Here is a 21,953-nt window from a genome sequence, read left to right on the forward strand (position 1 = left end):
GTAGGTATCAATGGACATGATGAGACCATAAGTTAGAAGAAACTGTACCTATTAAACAGGTTGGAAATTTTGAATGTGGTATTATTTTTTCCTTTCTTCTTGGTGTGAGATTCTAAGTAGTAGTCTCTGGAACCTCGTCCATGTATCGAATGTTCCAAGTATCTCTCATAATATGATGCTTTCCAGATTTTTTTCACAAACTAGGCTGAGAAGAATATATAAAAACATAATGTACATCACGTAAATAACCTTTTTCAAGGATTATACTTACCAGAGTAGTCATTTGAGGCAAGGCTTCTTCAGCACTTCATAGTACGCCTTGGTCCAAGTTTACCATATACATGTATTTTTATATCCAATAGCCACTGATGAACACGCAAACATGGTTACATTAAAACAAACACAGTGAACACGAAAGCTGCAAATAATCCATTGTTACTTTGGGAGATTTCGATGTACTTAGGTTTATAGGCTCTCCATATTGAATTTCAACCCAAAGCCCAGAGGAAATAGAGGGTCGTAAGACTGATGCCCAGCATTCATGGGCAACTGATCCACCCTTTTGAACCATGTCACAGGGAGAAGACCCTCAAAGTCATAATCTCCAAACAAAACATCAGTTATTCCTTTTGCTTCGGTCCCTGGCAACCAAGCAGCAACTAATGCATCCATCTTCTCTAAAAGCTCAGGTTCCAAAACTAGGGGTCTTCCAGATATCAAAATCACCAATGTGGGAACTCTATCAGCTACTGACTTTATCACGTCAGTGCCATTAAAAGGGATTATAAGCTCTGAATTGTCACCCAAGAACTCCGCATAAGCAGGTTCCCCAACAACAACAATGGCGAAGGAGAATTCTTGATCTGTTAAGGTGGATTGTGATGGATACTCTTCATAGATAATTTCCGTTTTATCTCCCACTGTTTCTTTAATGGCATCCAAGATGGTTGTGCCTACACAACATAAAATATTTCTGTTAAAAAAAATGGGGTTCCCAATCAGATTGATTGAAATTGTGGTGTTGCAAATTACATAAAATGATTAATATCTGGCTATTTTTGACTCGATCAAATTTAAAACTCAAGTGTTGGCTGCACTGCAGATTAAGTTTTCTTTTCAACCAGCTAAGTTGATGCTACATACAGATCCTGTTATTAAATATAAACAACCAGCTTTGCTCACTTGTTCATGTCACCCATTTGACACCAACAGGACAATTTAGATAATATTTATACCAATTTCCTTATCTTGGTTCAAATATTCATAAAGATTTGTGTGATCATGCCAACCAAGAAAATTATAAAAGATAACGATAAGATCAACTATACTCGATGCTGAATGTTGGGTAATCAGGAAAGAACGTGTTCATAGAATCATGTTACTAGAGATGAGTATGTTGAAATGAACGATTGGAAAGGCTAGGAAAGACAATATCATAAATGAGCAAACTAGTGAAATCTAGAAATAACCCGAATGTGATATAAAATTAAGTTGATTGCAACTGTTTGGATATGTTGCTGCAAGTTAAGGGTTTTAAAGGAATGAGATGAAGGTCAAAAAAGAAGTGAATTAAGTTAGTAATAAAACATGAAGACACATGCGAATTAAGTTAGTAATAAAACATGAAGACACATGCCTTGATAAGAGACAAATCTAGATATAATTGGAAAGTGACAACATATTCATGTTGTTCACCTCAAATAGAGGGATAACCAGTGATAGATTATGATAATTAAATTAAGTTTGTGATCCCCTCAAGACAGCAATAGGACAAAATTGTCACTTCTAAAAAGTAGCTATTAACTGAAAAGTAATCTAGCAATCAATTTTCAATTTATTTATTTATTTGAGAATTTAGAAAAAAAAATACTAATCCTAATATTCAATTTATGCTCACTGCAAGACTACATACCAATTGTAATTCGGCCACCGGTTCCATGCCAGGTAATTGTCCATCCTCCACACTGGTACCCAAGATCATCTGCATGGCTTCCTGCAACAAGAATTCTTCTAGCATTTCTATCTAATGGAAGAAATGGTTTCTTTGAATCCTTTCCATTTTTTAACAGAACCAAGGATTTACGAACTGCTTCACGTGCCAACTCTCTATGCATCTGAGAAATAACACTGGATTTAGATCATAATTTAAAAGTTAACAGTTCCACTTATTTAACAACCATCAAATGAAAGAGTAGTCTAAAAAGCTTTCCATCATTAAATAACATAAATACTATCGCATTGGATGACTATTAGCAATTAGCACAACTATTTCCAACACGTGATGACCACTGCTAACCTTGTTAATGCATTGAAGTAAATTATATGATTATCGAAAGGCTATTTTATGATGACGTTACAAAACTAGACAATTAAAAATGAAATAGGACACATCACCATAAGGCTTACTCATCAAAAAGGCGTCTGCCTCTTTGACTAACACATAAGCCTCTGGGGAACAAAGGTATTTCCTCAAAGCCTCATTACATTTTTTGAGTGAGAGCTTCACCCTGTGGCGAGCCTCAAGGCATAAGTCTCCAATTCCTTAACGAAATATTTATTGAGTATGGGGTGCCATCACATGGTCCAAGAGTGTGAAAGCTCTAAAGACCAATATTGAAATTTTACGAGTACAGAGTGCAATATTCGGCAAAACTGGAAGGATAGAGTTCTTTGAGTCAAAAATATGTTTTTATGCAACAGGGACTTACTACTTCATAATGTGAGGGGGTATCTTATGATTTGTGCCATGCATCATAGATTAGAGAATATACGCATGAACTATTTAATTTGTTGCATAGAAAACATTAATAAGAAAAGGTAGAGCTTATAAGTTATAGCAAATGTTAATTAGTAGCATGAAGGTAAGAAAAGAAAAAAACATAAACAAAAATTAATAAATGTTTACACTGGAATCCATGACATTTTGGAATCTAACACGTGTACAAGGAGGGTATTTCACACATTTAGAAGAAAAAGTGCAACCAACATAGCTGAAAAACAAGAATCAAGCTCCATTTATATGATTCTGTGAATCTTACCTTGCAACCCACTGTTTCTAACAAAGATCTGTCAGTCAATGGATGCTCAAAAAGTCCGGCAACAAATTTGACTCTCAGGATCCGTTCTACAGCATCATCAATCCTTGCCATGGGTATCTCTCCTGATTCCACCAGATATATCAAATCCTCCAGGAATTTTTCATATCTGAAAGGCACCATCACCTGCAAAGTTTCTCAGCTAGGGAGGTGGAGATATGAAAACAACCTTTACATTAACTTTGGGAATTTGGATTTCAAACTCTACCATGTCCACTCCTGCATTAATTGAAGCTGAAATGCAGTAACGGTAGTCTGATCCATGGGGTTGAGAGAGTCGGTCGATACCTTCCCAGTCAGAAATCACAAAACCCTGCAGCAGAGATAAACAAGTCCTTTTGTCACTCTTGGTTTGTGGATCCAAGACATTAATGATAAAGACAAGCTGACAAATACCATATCAAGTGCTGCATTATATTTCAGAACCATATGGCCAACCGATATGACATATTTCATGGAAAAAAATTGCTCATTTTCAGGAGACTTATACTAGGGAATAGATTAGAACTTGTCCAGGGGATCAGGCTATTTATTTATTTATTTTTACCTTAAAACCCAGCTTATTTTTCAAAATTTTTGTTAGGAGAAAATAGTCAGAATGCAACTTGCTTTCATTCCAGCTAGAATAAGTTGCCATAATAGTGGAAACTCCTTGAGATATACAATCAAGATAAGGTGCCATATGGATTCTCTCCAAGTCATCAAAGGACAATATAGCATTCCCCTCATTTATCCCTCTGTCAGTACCCCCATCTCCAACAAAATGCTTGGCACAAGCAACAACATTTTTTCTGCATTCGAACAAATAAATCAAGAAATCAATGTCAATGAGGAACATTAAGGGATTGGAAAACAAAAATAAGGACTTCCACACACATTTAAAAGTTTTAGAATTAGTCACAAGATGTAGTACAAAGATAGGTTTAAAAAGGTAGATAACAAGATTAATTAGATATTGAAAATGTCTAGAATCACAAATTCCGAAAGTAGGTGAAACAGCATAAATTCAAACATATCTCACAGCCAGGAAACATCCATTAATGATTCGGGCATTGAGGCCCCGAAATCTTTGTATTTGGAATCTCTGTCCTACCTCGGAAAAGATTGTTACATGTACTTGTTATTTTTCTTATGTTTTCGTTTAGTATAACTTTCCTGAGTTAGAGAAAGAGGAGAAAAAACTATGTGACTAACCATGTCAGTAACACAGAATGAAAAAGATATAAAGCAATGGCATCTGCTCTACCTTCCAGCTACATAAGGGTAACCTTTAGGGTGTCCTTGGGGTGGCACTCCTTGCAATCCGGAAACAATAAAAGCCATCTGCCTAACAATTTCAGTGTCTTCACTGAAACTCTCATAGCATCTTCCCCATCTGGGATCTCTGCAGACCTGTCACAACCCATTGTCATGTGATTTTAGACAAAATATTGCTCCAATAAAACAAGGAATAGAAAGTGGCACCAATGCTTTTCCTCTGTGAACCCTTACACATTTTAGCTACTATCTTGGTTGGACATATGGAACTCAGCAGGGGCGGAGCCAAGATTTTGCTCATGTGGGGGCAATCAAGAGTAGAAAAGAAAATTTGTGGGGACAATTAAGAGTGAAAAAAATAGTTGTGGGGACAATTAAGAGTGAAAAAAAAATTTGTGGGGGCAATAGTGATAAATTTCTTTATCCACTGCTCAAATCTTTTGCAATAGCACATTATTCCATGGAATTTGAAAACTCTTGTGGGGGACAAGTGCCCCCACTGCCCTCACTCTAAATCCGTCCCTGGAACTCAGGCATGCCTTGAGTGCCGGATTCCCAAATTCTCATAAGTCATACATAAAATGTACAGTACTGAATGAAAGCAATCTGTCTACTTGATGAGCCAAATTCCATCAATATAGAAAAGTTCTTACACAATGAATCCCAAAGCCAGAGGGTACGCGTATAAAAAAATCATGTAAGAGCTAGAGGGCCAGTTTGATTTCCCATTCTTAAGCAAGAAACTTCTCATCATGTTTTAGAAAAATTTCATTTCTCTTCCTAGAGACTTCAAAGTTCTTAACCGTTCTGTATTTCTTACAATTGTGACATGATCCCGTGATCCTTTGAACCCAATGCAAGTTCTCTAATCAAGACAATTATTATTCAATGCTTGATTGCAGGAGCAGAGATTCTACTACTAAGAATTAAAATATTACTAATGCCCAACAAGAGAGCAAGGGTAGGGCCCTTTTATTTCTCCATGTTTTGTGATGAATCAAGTAGCTAAGTCAAACTTATAAGAAAAAGACTAGATGAATTTATAACAACTTACAGCCACACATGGAGCAAAAGTATAATTCAGACCAGTTGCTCGAACTTCAAGAGCAGTCGCAACCCCAATTCTTTGAACTAAATCCACATCTCTACAATACATTCAGATAATAAGGATTTTGATTTATTTAAAAAAAAAAAATTGAGCGATTTATTATATTATTAGTTTTATGTTGCATTGCATTGATACATACATGTATGTTTTGGTAAGGATGATAAGTTCATAGATTTTGCATGTATTTATGAAATTCTTTCCGCAAAAAATTAAAATTGAAGCTCACCGAGTAGCTCCAAGGCCCACGTTATGAGGGAAGATAGTGGCGCCATAAACATTGTTGTGGCCATGAACCGCATCGATTCCATAGATAATTGGAATCCCGAGACGAGACTGTAGAGCTGAATTCTGTAAGGAATCAAACATGTCGGCCCAATCAGATGCTAAGGCTCGATCGAATGGTGGACGTCCACCACCGGTGAGAATACTTCCTGTTAGGTGGGAAAAAAAGAAGCAAAGACATCTCAATTGAATGATAAATTGCAGAAGATTTTGATTAAAAAAAGATGGAGAGAAGAGAAGAGTACCAATGGATAAGTCTCTCATGGCGGAAGGAGAAGCGACGGATCTTTCGATCTGAGTCATTTGTCCTGCTTTTTCCTTCAAAGTCATTCGAGAGAGAAGATCTCTAACCCTAGCTTCAACAGGCTCATTAGGGTTTCTGTAGATGAAGTTCGATTGTAATGCTCTATGCATCTTCTCTTCTTCTTCTTCTTCGCTCTTAGCTCACTTTCTTTCCAACTGTTTAAGAAGAGATCAGATTTTATTGACTTCGGACAGAAAGTGAGACCCACCATCACCCAATCATAATTCACAAGACGTCCAATATGACGTTGCTGTTAAATGACCACGTGTCCTTTAACAGGCACAAGACATCCAATACGAATTTGCTGATAAATATTACGACCTGTCCTTTTACAAGACCACGTGTCCTTTAAGAGGACAGAGAGCGAGACTATCTCCCACGTTTTTCTTCTCTTTCCAACTTAACCTAACTCAACCAACAATTTTACTTTTGTATACGTGGCAGCTGTCAATTTTTTTTACTGTTTAATAATCTCAACCGTTTATGCCAACTAAAGCTTAAGTTGATAAGGCTCAAGGTGTGTTCACCCCATGACCTGGGGACGCTCAAGTCAAAATTACAAGTACAAGCAGCAAATAATAACGATACGAAGCATGCAAGACCAAACTTAATTATGGCCCCCCTTCAATCTGTAGTGCTTGCTACATTAGCAAACTATAATTCAAAATGCTACAGTAGCAAACTATGGTCCCTTCTACAGTGTTAAGTTGCTCGGCTTCAACCCAAAAAGACTAGTCCCCCCCTCTGACAAAACAACCTGATTTCAATATCAGACATTGATGACCACACACAACAAACAGAGTCCCAAGGAATGTAATTGTTACTTCAACCCCCACCCCACCATACTCTTTTCTTCAGGAGTTGCTAACCTTTATCAAATTTGAGAGAAGTGGACCTTGAGTCATAGGTGTTGGGAGCCATGGTTTTAAAACGTGTTTTGACGTCTCGGGCGAGTTTTTCAATACGTTTGAGTTGTCTCATTGAACAATGAGAAAAACAAACCATAGTTTTAAATCTAGTCAGATATCGTTGGTGGATGATACCAAGCTGTATTAGACGAATCGTCTAGGTCTTTGATGAGATTTAAAACCATGGTTGGAGCAACTCTCCCAGCTGTCTTTCTGATCAAATCTAAAATGTCAAAACTAATAAATACAAAAATATGAGTGAGATATCACTAAATTTTTTTTTTTTAAATTGTTTACAATCTCAAACAGCAAAAAAATGGTCAACAGCATGAATGAAACAAAGAAATAGTAAATGCAGAAGAACAGAGGCAAAAAATAAAAAGTGGAAGACAGCAGCTTTTCTAACAAATCCATCAAACTTGACCCCCAAAAAATTCGTATAATCTCACATTCAAAGAGAAAATTCTCAGTTGTTAATGAAAACAATAGCAAAGTGGGAAAAAAAAAATTGAAAATAGAAACGAGCAATCTCAACAAAGTAATGACCAAATTGGGTCAACCATCTATGTGTCTTGCGGATACTTAAAATGGATACCATTCACACAACCTCAATGATCTGACCTTACTGGCTAACAAGAAGATGCTTGCACCAGCTTCAAAGATATAACATTACAAGTAAAGTCGCTCCTCATCCTTGTCCACCAGCTCCGTTGTTTCCAAAACGTCGTCCGTAAAAAAAAAAGTGTTTGCCAACCACAGGTGAACGTACAGCAGCAAAATTTCATCCAAGTACAAGTGCAATCAAATTATAGACGTCAAACTCAAACTTATTACAGGAAAGAAGGGCTCAAACAGGCCTATGGACATGGCAGATTATGTATGGAGTGCATATTGCCGATACAAAGAAAGACAAGAAGAAGAAAATCAAGAGGGATATGTACAGTACTATAAATTTCTGTTGGTCGATGATGGGTCCAACGGAACAACAGTGTCCGGATTGTCCGTCCTTTGCCCTGCAAGTGAATAGTAAGCAAGTATATGGGCATGCTGTTCATGCGGTCTAACACCACCATCTACATCGGGTACAGTAAACCCTAACGGAAGAATAAGTTCAATGTTCCAGAAAGGACGAACCATGGCCAAGAGGTCACTACCCGTTGCAGATCCTCTGTATCCTTGAACCCACAAGTACCTTAGAGAAGTCAGTTGCATTACAGCAAGAGAAAGTGCACGTTCGCTAAAGCAACAGCCCCTCATTTCTAGTTTCTGCAAGTTAGGACAACCTCTTGAGAACTCCAGAAGCCCAGTATCAGATTCTCCTACGTAACCCAGAAGCATCCACCTCACATTGTTGCTGTACTGCCCAATATACCTCAGACCAACATCAGTCAAACCACCGGCTCGTAGGTAGAGACCAAACCTCCTAAGCTTCTGACAACCAATCAACAAAGCACGGACTCCATTGTCGAGTGGTAACTCTGTTATGTGTTCTTCTCGATCAAGCAAGACTAGCCTGAAATCACAGAGGTTTTTGCAAAAATTGCCAATAGCTTCTAAAGAAGCATTAGTGATATCGGACACATAGACAGCTAGGTATTCCAGTTCGAGGCAACCCTGTGCCAAAGCAGACAATCCTCTCTGCGATACAACCCCTTGTTCATCCTCCATACCCTCATCGGCACCGCGTTCAATTCTAAGCCTTTTTAGTCTCTTACAACTCTGAGCAAGAACTTCCAGCCCTCTATCTCCAATCACATTCCTCGCCTATTCATAATAAAGAATATTATAAAATAAAATAAAAACACTATAAACTAAAAAATCTGGATTAAAATAAATCTGTATTATAAAATAATTAAAAAAACAAAAAACTTCCAGATTCCATACCTCGAGAACTTCTAAATTGGGACATCGTTGAATCAACTGACAATGGTCCTCCGTATCGAGCAGGGAATACAAGAGATCCAGCTTCTTGACTAGGGATGCAAGTGGGAATACCATGGGCATCTCATCCTTTCCCATGTAGCTGAAACCCAAGCGACGTAAACTTTGGGGAAGTAAAATACCAGCGTATTTGTCAGGTTCCTCACTGAAGGAACCCCCACCAAATTCCTCTAATGCCGAAGCAGCGCGGAAGAAATCAATTAGGCCAAGGATTTCACATTCACTAATTTTTATGGATATTAAGGAATGACAATTTCTGGCAATCATTTCCAGGTCTCTAATACTTATTATACTAAGATCTGTCATATAGAAATTTAAAGTCTCCAGAACTGTGTTGTTTAGAGCAAGCTCATGCAACCAATTCCCGTCATTCTCAGTTATTGTGCTCTCCTCCAAAAACAATGTTCTTAGACTTCTGCAAAAGTATAAATAGGATTAAAATTGTTGACATGAAGTAGCATAATTCATGTTCTGGTCGACAAGGCTCCAAAACAGTAACTTAAAATTGTTTATTACAATGGTTACGGGGGGGGGACTATACTGCCTAGGTATAGTTCTTAAAATTGTTTATTTCAATGGTTACAAGGGGGGAACTATACTGCCTAGGTCCACACCAAAGTTAAACTTCATTACATGATTGGAATATAAAGATTTGAGAACAAGATTATAAATATGAAGTATGAAAATGTAAAAGAACAGTTCAGCTCACCTCAAGATGAGGTGAGGTGACATGTGTGTAAGTGTCCAAACCAAACATGCTCAATAACAAAATTATAATTTTCCACTCCCAATCATATTAGGGCCATGATACCCAAGATCATCATGATCATGTACAATTACAAACAATAAAACAAGGGGACCCAGTACTACTCTGCCCAAAACAAACAATAGCAGTAACACCAACTACTGTAACAAAATTCAGACAGGTCTTTCTATCTAATCAAACAAAATGAAAGAAATAAAGTTTTCAAAAGAAAAGGACTGCACGAAAAAGTTGTACAAAAAAGGAAATTACCAGAAGACTTTCAAAGGTGCAGAGTGTTCCAGAGACAGTGATGTTACTACACAATTGGATCATTCCTATAGACAAATCAGGTTCAAACATAGCTCACTTTGTGATTCCCTTTTCCACTTTGTAATTTGGATTGATATGCCTGTTGGTTCTTCAACATGCATACCAATCCAAGTGCAACCGCTTAATTTGTACCGCCAGTAGTACCTTAGTTGGGAAGCTCTAGTGAGGGGCTCGGATGGAAACATGCTGATGAAAAGTTCATTTATAGGGAAAACCAAATCAAGTAGTCTACTTGGGATGTTGCACAGTAGGAAAATGGGTGGAACTAGACTCAATAAACTTACTATCAAATATGTTGTGGTCCACATAAGAATTTTTTTTTTTTTTTTGAAAGCAATAACATGCATTGTATATTAATGATAAAGAAATTGATGGTCAAATGACCATATGAATACAACGGAAAATAATATTAGCCCATCGGTCTAAACAGCGAATCCCATCTAAATAGTAACTCTTCAAAAGTGACATTCCTGAATTCCTCAAAAAACTTGCACCAGAAAAATAACAGACCAAAATACTTATTGTGACTTCCTGAATTGATGGTTCATTCCCTTCTAAAACACTGCTATGAATTTCTTGGGGCCACCCTCCAGGGTCCAGTTGACCCTCAACTCAACCAGTTGCACGTAGGACTTTCCAAGGGGGCGGTGCGTGTGACCGGAGGTTTAGTCTCACCCGAAGGGTGGGGATACCCATGATAAACAAAAAAAAAAAACATTGCACATTTAACTCAAAATTTAGGGTAGTTGAATCCTCATCATCATCTTGACCTTATCCCAAGTTTTGGTTCTAGTGACATGAATCCTGGTTCACCATTCTACTCTTTCTAGAACCATATTTTTTTTATCAAGGCTAGTATGTTCAGATATTTTCTTAGGACTTCAATCCATGTAATTTCTGGCCTTGCTCTTGCCTTTTTGAAGCATTTAACTAGCACCAAAATACTCCTCAATAGTGTCATTATTAGTCATCAGCTTGCACACCCACACCATTCAACTCTTTCTAGAACTAGATCTTCTATTAAAGCAGGAATGTTCAGATCTTCGCTTAGGACCTCAAGCCATGTCATTTCTGACATTCCTCTTACCTTTTTGAAGCCTTAAACTTGCGCCAAACCGCTCTTCAATAGTAATGTAGCTCTAGGGGTTCTTTTTTTTAGGATTTTCTATATAGATGGGATAAAGCAATCCCCCCGTGCTAATTAGAGTTTTTTTTCCTAGTGTTTTTGTTTTGTTTCTCTTGGCCTTCTGGTAGGTCTCCCTGACTTCTTTTCCTTTGTATAAGCTTTTTTCCTCAATACTTACCATAAAAAGTACTAAGCACAAGAGTAAGACTATTGTTTCTTCTATGTAACATAAATTTAATAAATTGACATAACAAGTGGAACCCCATTACTTTGTTAATTCATAAAACTATGACTAATATTGTTTCTTCTATTATAACATAGGCACAAACACTTTTAAAAATTTTGCTTATGTTGAACACATATTGAGATATAAATGAACCTTGACCCGCATTATAACACGTAAGGTAGTCTTAAATTTTATTCTAACAATGTTCTATTAAAAAGATTTAAAAAAAATTATAAAAAAAAATAATCTTCTAAAAGGTTGGTGTAATGTCATACACCCAATGCACATGTCAAACACTAATATGTCCGTGTCCTTGTTACAAATGTTTTCTTTAACAATATAACCATAACAGGGGAAAATTTGTATTCTATAGAATACCAACCTTTGTTGTCCACTTGTTACCAGAATCCGCCGCATCAAAACAAAGTATTTGTCAATTTCACATTTATTTGTTACTGCCCTAGAAAAGCTAGAATTATAAACTTTGTTAATGCCTACAAGCCTCAAGTACACAATTTCTATGGAGAGTATTTAGGCATATTAATATTAAAAAATTTATGGAATCATTTCAAATTTTAATTAATTCAATTAAAAAAGTGAAACTGTTGATGAATCTAAAGATCTTGCAATGTTTCAATCGGATTTGACTTTGACAACATTGGTCCTTAATAACAACAGCCCAATCCCAAAAATAGTAATATTTAATCATCCAAAGAACCAATCGACTACCAAGCACAAGAGAACAGTTCAGCAAATGGCTTCCCAATCACAGAAATACTGGAGAAACTCGGTTGGTCTTAAAGATACAATTAGCTACTAAATAATTCTATTTTCAGATGCAATTTCTTCTTGTTCTTCTTCTGCTTGAAGCTGATCCACAATGTTACCAGCTTTTCCAACTGATTATAATAATTTGATAACTGATGAGCAATTAACAAAACGAACACAAACATTTAGGATAAACCAACATAAGATTTAAATACCATAAAATTTTATTAAGCATAAAAGAAACACAAGTCACTCATTCAGCTCAAATTTGGGTATTTGCTTGAATTAAAAGTCCATGATTGAAAATAAGTACCTGCAAGAACGAGCAACGTGTAAAAGGCCATCAGTAGAAAATCCAGAGCATTTGTCCAGTTTAAGTGCCTGAAGCATTTGACCACGAGAACGACCAAGAATCTCCAGATCCTTATCTTTAACAATCATCCTCCGAAAATGGAGCGATTTCAGGCAATTAAAACCCTGTGCAATCTCATTTATCCATGGACCGGCATATCCTCCCCAATCCTCCGGTATGAGATTAAACATTGCAGCCCTAGGTTTTCCCTTCAGTTTCAATGACTCGAGTCGTGGAAACCTTTGCCTTAGACGGTCAGGTGTGGTAGTATAACACAAAGCAATAGTGATGTGCTTTCTCGTCAAGGCATCAAGTTCGTACCATCTTCGACAAACCAGAGATACAGCGTCGCGGTCTCGAGGATCATCTATGAATGCCATTATGCATTCAAGTGCTGTATCTGAGATGCCAAAGCTTAAAGCCCTGTTTATAGTCCTATTCGCCATCGATAAACCCTATAGAAAACCCCCTCCAAAGGTGATGATGAAACTCCGAAAGCTTTATTAAGTTTATTTTGAGTGCAAGATTAAACTGAAACCCTAACTACAATCAAGCTTATGGCTTTTCGATTCTAATGAAGACATCTTCGAACTCGTAAAGACAAAAAGCTGCAACGTCTCAAGAACCAATACAAACAATCAAGAAACGAAAAGAACAGAACGGATTCGTCAACAGATGTATTAACAAATCCCCCAAGAACTTCAAATATCCCCGTTTAAAAGCCTATAACAGCGACCAAAACAGCAAACTCAAAAGTAAGAAAACCTTATTTCGATCGAAAACATCTTTGCAGACCAGATCGACAAGCCAGACCAGAGCCGTTACTCAAAAAATCAATCAGCCAACGAGAATAACAGACAGATTCCACATAAAAGGCTTCAATCGATTCAGAAAAAAGAGAAAACGGTCGAATCTTCAATACGACAACCTAACCGATTCACTGTAGCGTGATCTACAAGCAGTTAAAAAACTTCAAGAAAATAAGAGAAAAAAAAAAACTCAAATTCGTGTTATTCGATCGATCGGTTCCGCCATTAAAACGACTCTTCGAGCTACTCTGCAATCAATGAACACCTCCAAATAGAGAAAAGAGACCTCAATCAAAACCAAAAATTGATAGATCCATGGTTATATCACTCAAGGCTCTGTTCTCACGAACACAGCATCTTGAAAGAGCCGAAAGGAAACAGCAGAGTCTGAAACTCTGCCATCCGCTGAATCCGCCATTAAAGACACCAATGAAATACAAAAAGCACGGATTAAGATGAAGAATCAACGGTTAGGATTATCGAAGATATTTATCTTACACAGACAGTTACACAGTAGTTTTCTGCCTCTGGATCAGATCTGGCTCCGTGTGCGTCTCCCAACAAAGAGAGAGAATGAGATAGAGAAAAAAATTAAGAATTAAAAAAATATATATAAAACCAATGGACGGTCTGGATTATTCTACACCTCAGCTCCTCCACTCATACAGACTGAGACCACTTGTTTTATTTATTTCTTTGATTGAAAATAAAGTTTCTTTCTTTAAAAAATTATTTTTTTATTTTAAAACGGCAACAAAGATGACAGCTGTAACGCATATTGTATTAAGGAATTGATGACGTGGAAATTTATTTTTATCTTTGTGATTTGTCGACAGTTACAGAAAAAATTAAAAAAATGGAAGAATGATTCAGTGCTCCCACGGTGCATTGTAATAATCAGATTGGTAAATTTAAACCGCTAGATATTATTATTTAATTTCTAGTAAATTTCGTATTGTCAGAGCAGAATGGACTGTTTTCTGTTACAACGGTATCCGCATATGATGTTAATGTGGCACACGTACGCTGTAGTAAAAAAATAAAGGCTATGCGAAGAGTATTTATGGTAGACCCCAAATATAGCAGTATTTATAAACTCACCCTAAAGTTGATAAAACTCTTTTCCCTCCTAATGTAATTAAATTCGTTACAAATTCAACTATAACTGCCAACTATTCCCAGTACTATCATTTAATATTCAAATTACAAAAATATCCATATTCATAAAATCTACCTCTTAAATCTTTTTTCCCTTATTTATTCCTTAAATAATAGTGGATAATGTTCTCCTACAATTCAAGTGGAAAAAATCTGAAAATTTTGGTAGAACCCTCTCCCTTTAATGACACATAGCGTCTTTAAGGAGGTATTACAAATATTAAAGAAAATTGGGTTGTGAAATAAAAATAAAAAACAATGGAGGGTTTCTCCAAAACTTTGAAACGATATGACCACATCTAAAATCGAACTAAATTTAAGTGGACATTATAATTAAAACGTTATATCATTTAATCTTACCTTAAATCTGAAGATAATTTTTAATTTTATTGCCTTTTCTTTTATCCTATTTCTTAAAAATATACTCTAACTTTATTTTCTTTCCTCATATCCTCATTTTCCAATAGTACATCTTTAATTTTATTATCTTTTTTCTTATTTTCGTATTTTCTAATAATATACTTTTAACTTTTCAACAAATCTATCGGTAAAGTCTCAGTTCATCAATAATTGCCAATTGCTCCTGATACTATCATTTAATATTCAAATTACAAAAATATCTCTATTTATAGACTTGAGAAAGAACCTAACTCTTAATTATTATTTTTCTCTATCTTTCAATTCAAGTGAATCATGTATTAAATTTTTTAAAAACTAAATCCAACACTTATACATCATTGATCAAACTGATTTATGAATTAATAAAATAAAATAACTAATGAAACTAAGAGATTCTAAATAGCTAGTGATGCCCTTTTAACATGTAATATGGCTAAGGGGAATTTGTGTCTTTGGAGAAAAAGGAGGGAAAGGGTTTAAGATGGTAGGATCTAATAGGGGTATTGGTGTCATAATTAGATAAATGGAATTTGTAATGAATTTGATAAAATCAGTAGTGGGGAGAATTTTATTAACTTTAATGTGGTATTTGCAAATGATACATAAGTTTTGGGTCTGCCCAGTAACCGACTCTAAAAAGAAAAAAGTATAGAAGTATAGATTCTCTTGTTTTTAACACATCATGAGGAAATCTAACTGACCCAATTACACTATCTCTAACCCACCAAGCGTTGCTCCAAAAATTGATGGGTCAGCTAGAATTTTGATTTGCTCTCTCCAGGGAACATCAAAGTTGAAGTACCCTTATTTAAATGCAACATAGACCACTCTTTTCGTATATTTGGACCAACTAAGTAGTACCCCCGGGGCTCTACTTTGCACTCAAAATGGGAGAACTATTAGCTGTTTGTCAATGGAAGTAAGTTTTTCACATACAATAAATCGTAGCTGTTGAATGGTAGGGGCACATCTTTACTATATGATTGATCAAATTAATCAAGTGACTAGGAACTCGAGCTAGTTGACTCTTCCTTCACTGTTTAGATCACAAAATGGACCAACTTTGTATGCCCTACAGAGACATCAAAATTAATCTCCACATATGCAGTTATTTCATTTTTTTTTTTTTTGCCTAATTATTTGTATCAAAATACCAATATTACCCTCCTCATAGACTATTATTCTCACATTTCTCGCTGTAAGAACATTCTCAAGCTCTCAACCTCATCTCTCTCAAGGATATTAAAGTCATTTCATAAGCAAATTACTATATGGAAACTAATTTTTACCCCAATACAGACTTCTCAAAACTCAGTTTCCGAGTCATCTTTTCGTCCTAATATAACGAGTTGATCCCAATATAACGAGCTGACTCACCTTCGTCTAATTACAAGACCTTCTTCTGTACTACAAACCATGTGATGGGTCCCACATCACTGATCAAAAGTCAACCTAACCACATGATGATAATTGAGTCTTTATTCCAAACATGAAACAGCTACGATGATCATTCATTTTATAGGTCTTCGTGGACCAATTGGAGCAGTGGATTGGAGCAGTGGGACCCGATCCATATATCCTTTATTTGTCTTTTTCGTTGTCTTCTTGTCGAGTCTATGTTATGTGTCACACACACACACACACACATATATAAATTAAATTAAAGAGGGTCATTTTTAAAAAAGAAATAGTTTGTTAAAAGAAAGAAAGAAAAAAATTTCTTTGATTGCTTTTTTTTTTTTCTCAAATGCTTTATTCTGTAAAGAACTTTTTGAGGTTAAAAAGTCGTCTTTTTTTTTTTTAATGAAAAAGACTATAGAATCATTTTTCAAACTTAAAATAAAAAAAAATTGAATTTATTTATAAAATATTTTCAAGATAAATATATTAAAAAATTAATTTTCTTAAAGAAGTATGAATGTGATCAGAAAATCTATAAAAACAAGAACTAAATGATAAATATATCCCAAAGGGGTGAAAACTTCTATACAAAAAATATTTTTACTTTAAACAGATCAAACCTTACAATTATATTTCAACTATCACTATCTCACATACTATTAATGGGCATAAGCCGTATAGTTTTCTTTAGATTTAAAAGAAAGTTGTTGACAATAATGCATATTAATTGATTTTGATAGTTCATTGGTGATATTATTCTCTTGAAACAACGGATTTAATGCCTACATGACGAGAACAAAGAGATATAGAGATAGAGGGTCCCTTGTCTAATACCTCTCTTACCCTCAAACCAGTCAAAGAATCTATTCTTCTCATGGTGGGCCTCTCCTGCAATCTGTGAAGTCAAAGAGTGGGCCTCCCCTTTTGTATACTAAAAGCAAAGAAAGGTTATGATTAATGTACTATGAAATTGTTCCAATGTTTCAATCAATCCTTCATTGTAATATAGCTGTAAGTTTCCACATTTTGGTATCTATAAAGTTTTAAACCTATTCAAGTCCAATTATATTTTGAGGTAATGTAATTAATTTTTTGAGTTAATTTATAAACTCGGCCGAATCATCCTGAAAATACGTCGAGTTGTTAAAGGAACTCAATAGAGATTTGTTGTTATATTTACTATTTTGCGGCAAAAAAAAAAAATGAAATTTTTTATTGTTCAATTAAAATATTAACGGTTATTTTGATTTAAAATATTTTAACTTTAATATATTTTTGTTTAAATCCTTGGATCACGGGCATTGGAGTTTTAAAACTACGAAATCAACGACCCACCAAATAGATTGGATTAGCAAAACATCCAACATTTGTTTTTTTTTTAAATGTATTCTTAAATTTTTTTTATTTTTTATTTTTATTTACATGTGTCTCCCTCTTTTAATTCTAGACAACCTTAATGACAAGACATATCTCGAACTTTGGTAATTGATGTTAGGTATTTGTCATAATAATTAAAGATTCGTGATCCATCTACGTGTCCCATTTTATGTATAGTAATATATAATGTCTACATTGCACATTTTTTATGGACATTAAATACGTCATGTTGTATGCTATGTAGCAAATGACTTGGTTTGGGGAAGTGGATCCTCTATAGCACACTTTCAACGATTGAAAGAGCACCATGTCAGTGATGCAATTAAATCCCAAATTTAAAATATTGAGAGTTTAGTAGCTGTTCATTTGTAAAGACATGTATTTGGCGAAAAAAAAACTAATTTTTTATATTTATTTTTTAAATCAGATCTAAATCATGATCACAAGAGGGCTGAGGATCTACTTCCCTTGGTTAGGAGTCAAATATGCTTTAAACTCAAACCAAAACCTACCACGTAGGTACTCATTCCTATTTTATAAGAACAAGACATCTTACCTAATCCAATCAACACCTTCACAGTATTACCGATATTGATTAGCAAAGCGAGAGATGCCTTCTAAATCTACCTCGGGTATCATTGTAGTTTTAAAATAGAGTAAATAAGAGAAAGTCATTTGAAATGGTTTGGACCAGTTTAATAAAAGTCATTTATATTTCTAGTTAGAAGAAATATTAAAGTTAAAGTCATGAAAAGAGATAAATCCAAACCCAAAAAGAACGTGAATAGTGATGGGGAAAATGCAAATAATCACACTTTCAATAATAAAATATGTTGTTTAATTTTGACAAAATAAAATGAAAGAAAATGATTAGTTTGACCAAGTCCAATGTTACGAATTTGGAGAGACTTATTCAATATAATCACGAAGAAAATAACAAAAAAATTAAAGAATAAATCAAAGAACACTAGAATTTACGTGATTCAACAAGGATACTTACATCCACAAGTGGACTAAATTGTTTTTACTCTGAAATCAAAGAAGAATAGTACTGAAAAAAAAAAAAACACTCGAGTTTTAATCCCATATACTCTTTTGTAACTTGGTAGAAAATTTTCAACTGGATAGACTCGGCCGATGAACGAACCTCAACCAACTACATAACCAACTAGGTCAATAGGCTAAGTTGCAATAGATATGCATGGGACCAAGTGTGTATATGGACCATAAACCTCACTAGCAATAGAACCCATTCTTGAACCAACTCCATAATCCATTGAATCAACAAAATGAACTATAATGTGTGTTGTTGGGCATTGATATGTATATGCTTCTCAAACCCTATAAGAAAATACTTAAAAATACGTAAACTTGTCCCAATATTACTATTTATAAGATTACAATAATGAAACTTGTAGACAACTAAAATAATTGAGAATTCTTGGATGAATAATACATGAACCCTAATAGGGTATTTATAAAAATTACATCAATCAAGATATGAAAATAACCTAATATAAATATTCTAATTTTTTAATATTTTCTAATGTTAGAATATCCTAATTGATACTGTTATATATATTATTGTCCATTGCTACCTTCTTTTTGTGATGAGATATATTGATAATGATATAATGTATCTCATGTATCATAATATGTTGCATCTAATTCTCTTACATCTTCTTGTAATTGCATAGTCCTTTGAAGAAGGAATATGCAATTGGCTTCTTCGAATAATTTCTCTTGATCTTATTAAGTGACATGCTATTAGATCACCAAAAATCCAATTGTGCTTCCTGGTGGTCACTGTTTGTTTGTGAAATCCATATCTATCATATCTCACTCTTTTTTTGAGTTTATCAAAGTTGATGGTTTATGAGACTAGGTCTATCATGATCTTTCTCAAGTACATACAAATTAGGATTGTACAATTTAAATGAAAAAACTCTTGTTGGATAGATGTTTTATAAGAAAAAAAAAAGATATCGTAAGAGATGAATATATAGACGTGTGAGATTTATAAGAGATGTAGAAGGAAGTGTAGTTTTATTGAAGAAAACTAAAATAATAATAAAGTAAAAAAAAAATTATGTTTAACGATGGTGATAGCGTCATCGTCGAACAACGACATTCCAAGATTGATGTGCTCAGTGGAGGTTGAACTTTGACACTGTGAAGAGAATGATATTTGATTATTCTTAAATAAATAATACATGAATCCTAATAGAGTATTTATAGAAATTACATCAACCAAGATATGAAAATAGCTTATTAATAAATATTCTAATTGATATTACTATATATATATTATTATTATTCATCACTACCTTCCTTTTGTGATGAGATACACTGATAGTGGGTATCACTCCCAAGTATTAGATTAATTTATATCTAACTACTGAAATAAAAGATACATAAATAACACCCAAAATTTTCGGTATAATACTTTGAGGACAAAGGGGAAGATGAGAAAGAGGTCGTTCAATCAAGCTCTAGTGATGTGTGATGTTTCTTCGTCAAATGTCGACCCAAGTCAAAGGAAGGAGAAGATGCGAATATATCAAAAACATGGAGCCAATAATACCTTATAAGAAAAGATAAACAATAGGAGAGGTCCCCTTCGAATAATCATAAAAACAAGAAAGTAAACCTATTGCTTGCTGAGCAAATTCACTAATGGGCCACCATGTAGACAATGTGCAGCCCAAAAGTTGGACCAAGTGGGCAATTATAATCAAAATTAAAACAGTTTTGAGTCCTTTTCTTCACTGTTAGCTTTGTCTTTTTAATTGCATGACTTTATGTCTGATTTTCCATCTGTGCCTCACCAATCGAACAATTCGTGATCGTCTATTGGTGGGCCACCTCATCTTTTTTAACCCTTTTTTCTTAGTGTTTTGGAGCTAATGGTATTATTTATTGATTGGTGATAATATGATTCCCCAACATGGCATACTCAATCGACTCCCTGACATGGGGTGTGCCAGAACCATAGACTTTATGCCTCGGGATACACAATCTCGCATTAGTATGCCACATGGAGGAGTCATATTATCATGACTCTTATTTATTTTATTTTTTTGGTTGGACCACTTCATTTAAAGTGAAATTTAAATATAAGACAAATGCGAATATTTCGCCGTATTTACCTTCTCCACCCATGGTTTCGAGATCGAGATGAGTACTTAAGTTGTTCATCCCAGACTTTGGTCAATGTGAATCATTTGTCAATTTGACTCATCCGAGATGACCTGGCCACTGATTAGTTGACATTTTTAAAATATCGACAGATTGGGTTTTGTTTATTTATTTTTTAAAGGGATAATTAATTTTTTAACAATTTGTTAATTCACATTATAATACTCTGGGTCGAGTTAACTGGATGAGTGAACTCATTATCGATGGGGAACAAGCCGAGATATTGAATTTTAACATCATTTCGTTGTCGCTAATGTGTGTTTATTTGACTTTAGGGGCTGTTAATGGTTGCCAGGTTACCTAACAAATCAGAATCTAATACGTTGGATTTCGGTTTATCACTCTCTAGGTAGTAGGGGTGCAACTTGGTTCGGTTTGAGGTCAAATTGGAACCGAACCAACATAGGTCGGTCCCACTAAATAAGAATCAAAACCGAACCAAATTCCATTGGAACCAAACCAACCCAAATCAAATTAAAACCGGTTTGGTTCGATTTGGTTCCACGGATTGCAAATATTTTATAAATTATAAGTAATATTTTTTAATGAAAAAATAAACATAAAATTTCATATAATAAATCACAAATCTATCCATAAAAAATCATTAGTTTATCCATAAAAGATCACTAATCTATGTAATAACTCTTAAAATAATTCATAATAATTATTATTATATATATATATATATATATTTATTTATTTATTTATTGCATAGGGGTTCGGTTCTATACAAGCTTGATCCGAGAACCGAATCAAATTGATTGATTCTCCATTTCTGTAACTCAGAACTGAACCGATCCAAGTTGCACCCCTACTAGGTAGAATCTAATTATACTTATTAAGTTGGATTTTAGTTTGTAAAAATGCCACTTAGGGTGACGTTTTAGATTACTAATGATAATAAATGGGATAAAATAGTTTCCTTTTTCTAAGAGTCATGATGAATGCAAACGGTCTTGATTATAGGGCTGACGTAACAAGGGAACAGAATCATAAATCATTTTTTTCGGGATACACAGGAAAAAGATCTACGATTTTGTGCCCTTGCTACATCACTCATGTACCACCCCATGCATTCATCATTATCCTTTATATATATATTGAACAATAATCAAGACAAAATAAAATAAAAGAAAGGCCTCAATGTGGATTGATACTTGGAGGATATA

At 34.7% G+C, this 21,953-nt stretch overlaps 2 protein-coding genes across 2 annotated transcripts; both read right to left on the reverse strand.

Moving 5' to 3' along the window:
- Positions 1-215: 215 nt before the first annotated feature.
- LOC147386207 (uncharacterized) lies at positions 216-6,204 on the reverse strand. Its single transcript, XM_086422590.1, has 9 exons — positions 5,988-6,204; positions 5,687-5,891; positions 5,407-5,497; positions 4,342-4,487; positions 3,643-3,886; positions 3,304-3,408; positions 3,039-3,221; positions 1,913-2,114; positions 216-953 (listed from the first exon to the last, which is right to left on the reverse strand). Exons 1-9 carry the CDS (start codon positions 6,154-6,156, stop codon positions 466-468), a joined length of 1,833 nt encoding a protein of 610 aa, XP_086278716.1. The 5' UTR covers positions 6,157-6,204; the 3' UTR covers positions 216-465.
- Positions 6,205-7,404: 1,200 nt separating this feature from the next.
- LOC147386208 (coronatine-insensitive protein 1-like) lies at positions 7,405-13,831 on the reverse strand. Its single transcript, XM_086422591.1, has 3 exons — positions 12,404-13,831; positions 8,839-9,310; positions 7,405-8,718 (listed from the first exon to the last, which is right to left on the reverse strand). Exons 1-3 carry the CDS (start codon positions 12,886-12,888, stop codon positions 7,900-7,902), a joined length of 1,776 nt encoding a protein of 591 aa, XP_086278717.1. The 5' UTR covers positions 12,889-13,831; the 3' UTR covers positions 7,405-7,899.
- Positions 13,832-21,953: the final 8,122 nt, after the last annotated feature.

The sequence above is a fragment of the Akebia trifoliata genome, chromosome 14 (genome assembly GCF_017979445.1).
Source record: "Akebia trifoliata isolate Shusen 1 chromosome 14, ASM1797944v1, whole genome shotgun sequence".
Taxonomy (NCBI): domain Eukaryota; kingdom Viridiplantae; phylum Streptophyta; class Magnoliopsida; order Ranunculales; family Lardizabalaceae; genus Akebia; species Akebia trifoliata.

Bases quoted from the DNA above. Each gene is read 5' to 3' on its own strand.
- LOC147386207 (XM_086422590.1), bottom strand. From the start codon at position 6,156: ATGCATAGAGCATTACAATCGAACTTCATCTACAGAAACCCTAATGAG. The intron at 3,222-3,303 runs GTAGAGTTTGAA...GAAACTTTGCAG, and splicing joins TTAATGCAGGAGTGGACATG to GTGATGGTGCCTTTCAGATA. The intron at 954-1,912 runs GTATGTAGTCTT...TATGTTGTGTAG, and splicing joins CGGTGGCCGAATTACAATTG to GCACAACCATCTTGGATGCC.
- LOC147386208 (XM_086422591.1), bottom strand. From the start codon at position 12,888: ATGGCGAATAGGACTATAAACAGGGCTTTAAGCTTTGGCATCTCAGAT. The intron at 9,311-12,403 runs GTACTTATTTTC...ATACTTTTGCAG, and splicing joins CACGTTGCTCGTTCTTGCAG to AAGTCTAAGAACATTGTTTT. The intron at 8,719-8,838 runs GTATGGAATCTG...TATTATGAATAG, and splicing joins CCAATTTAGAAGTTCTCGAG to GCGAGGAATGTGATTGGAGA.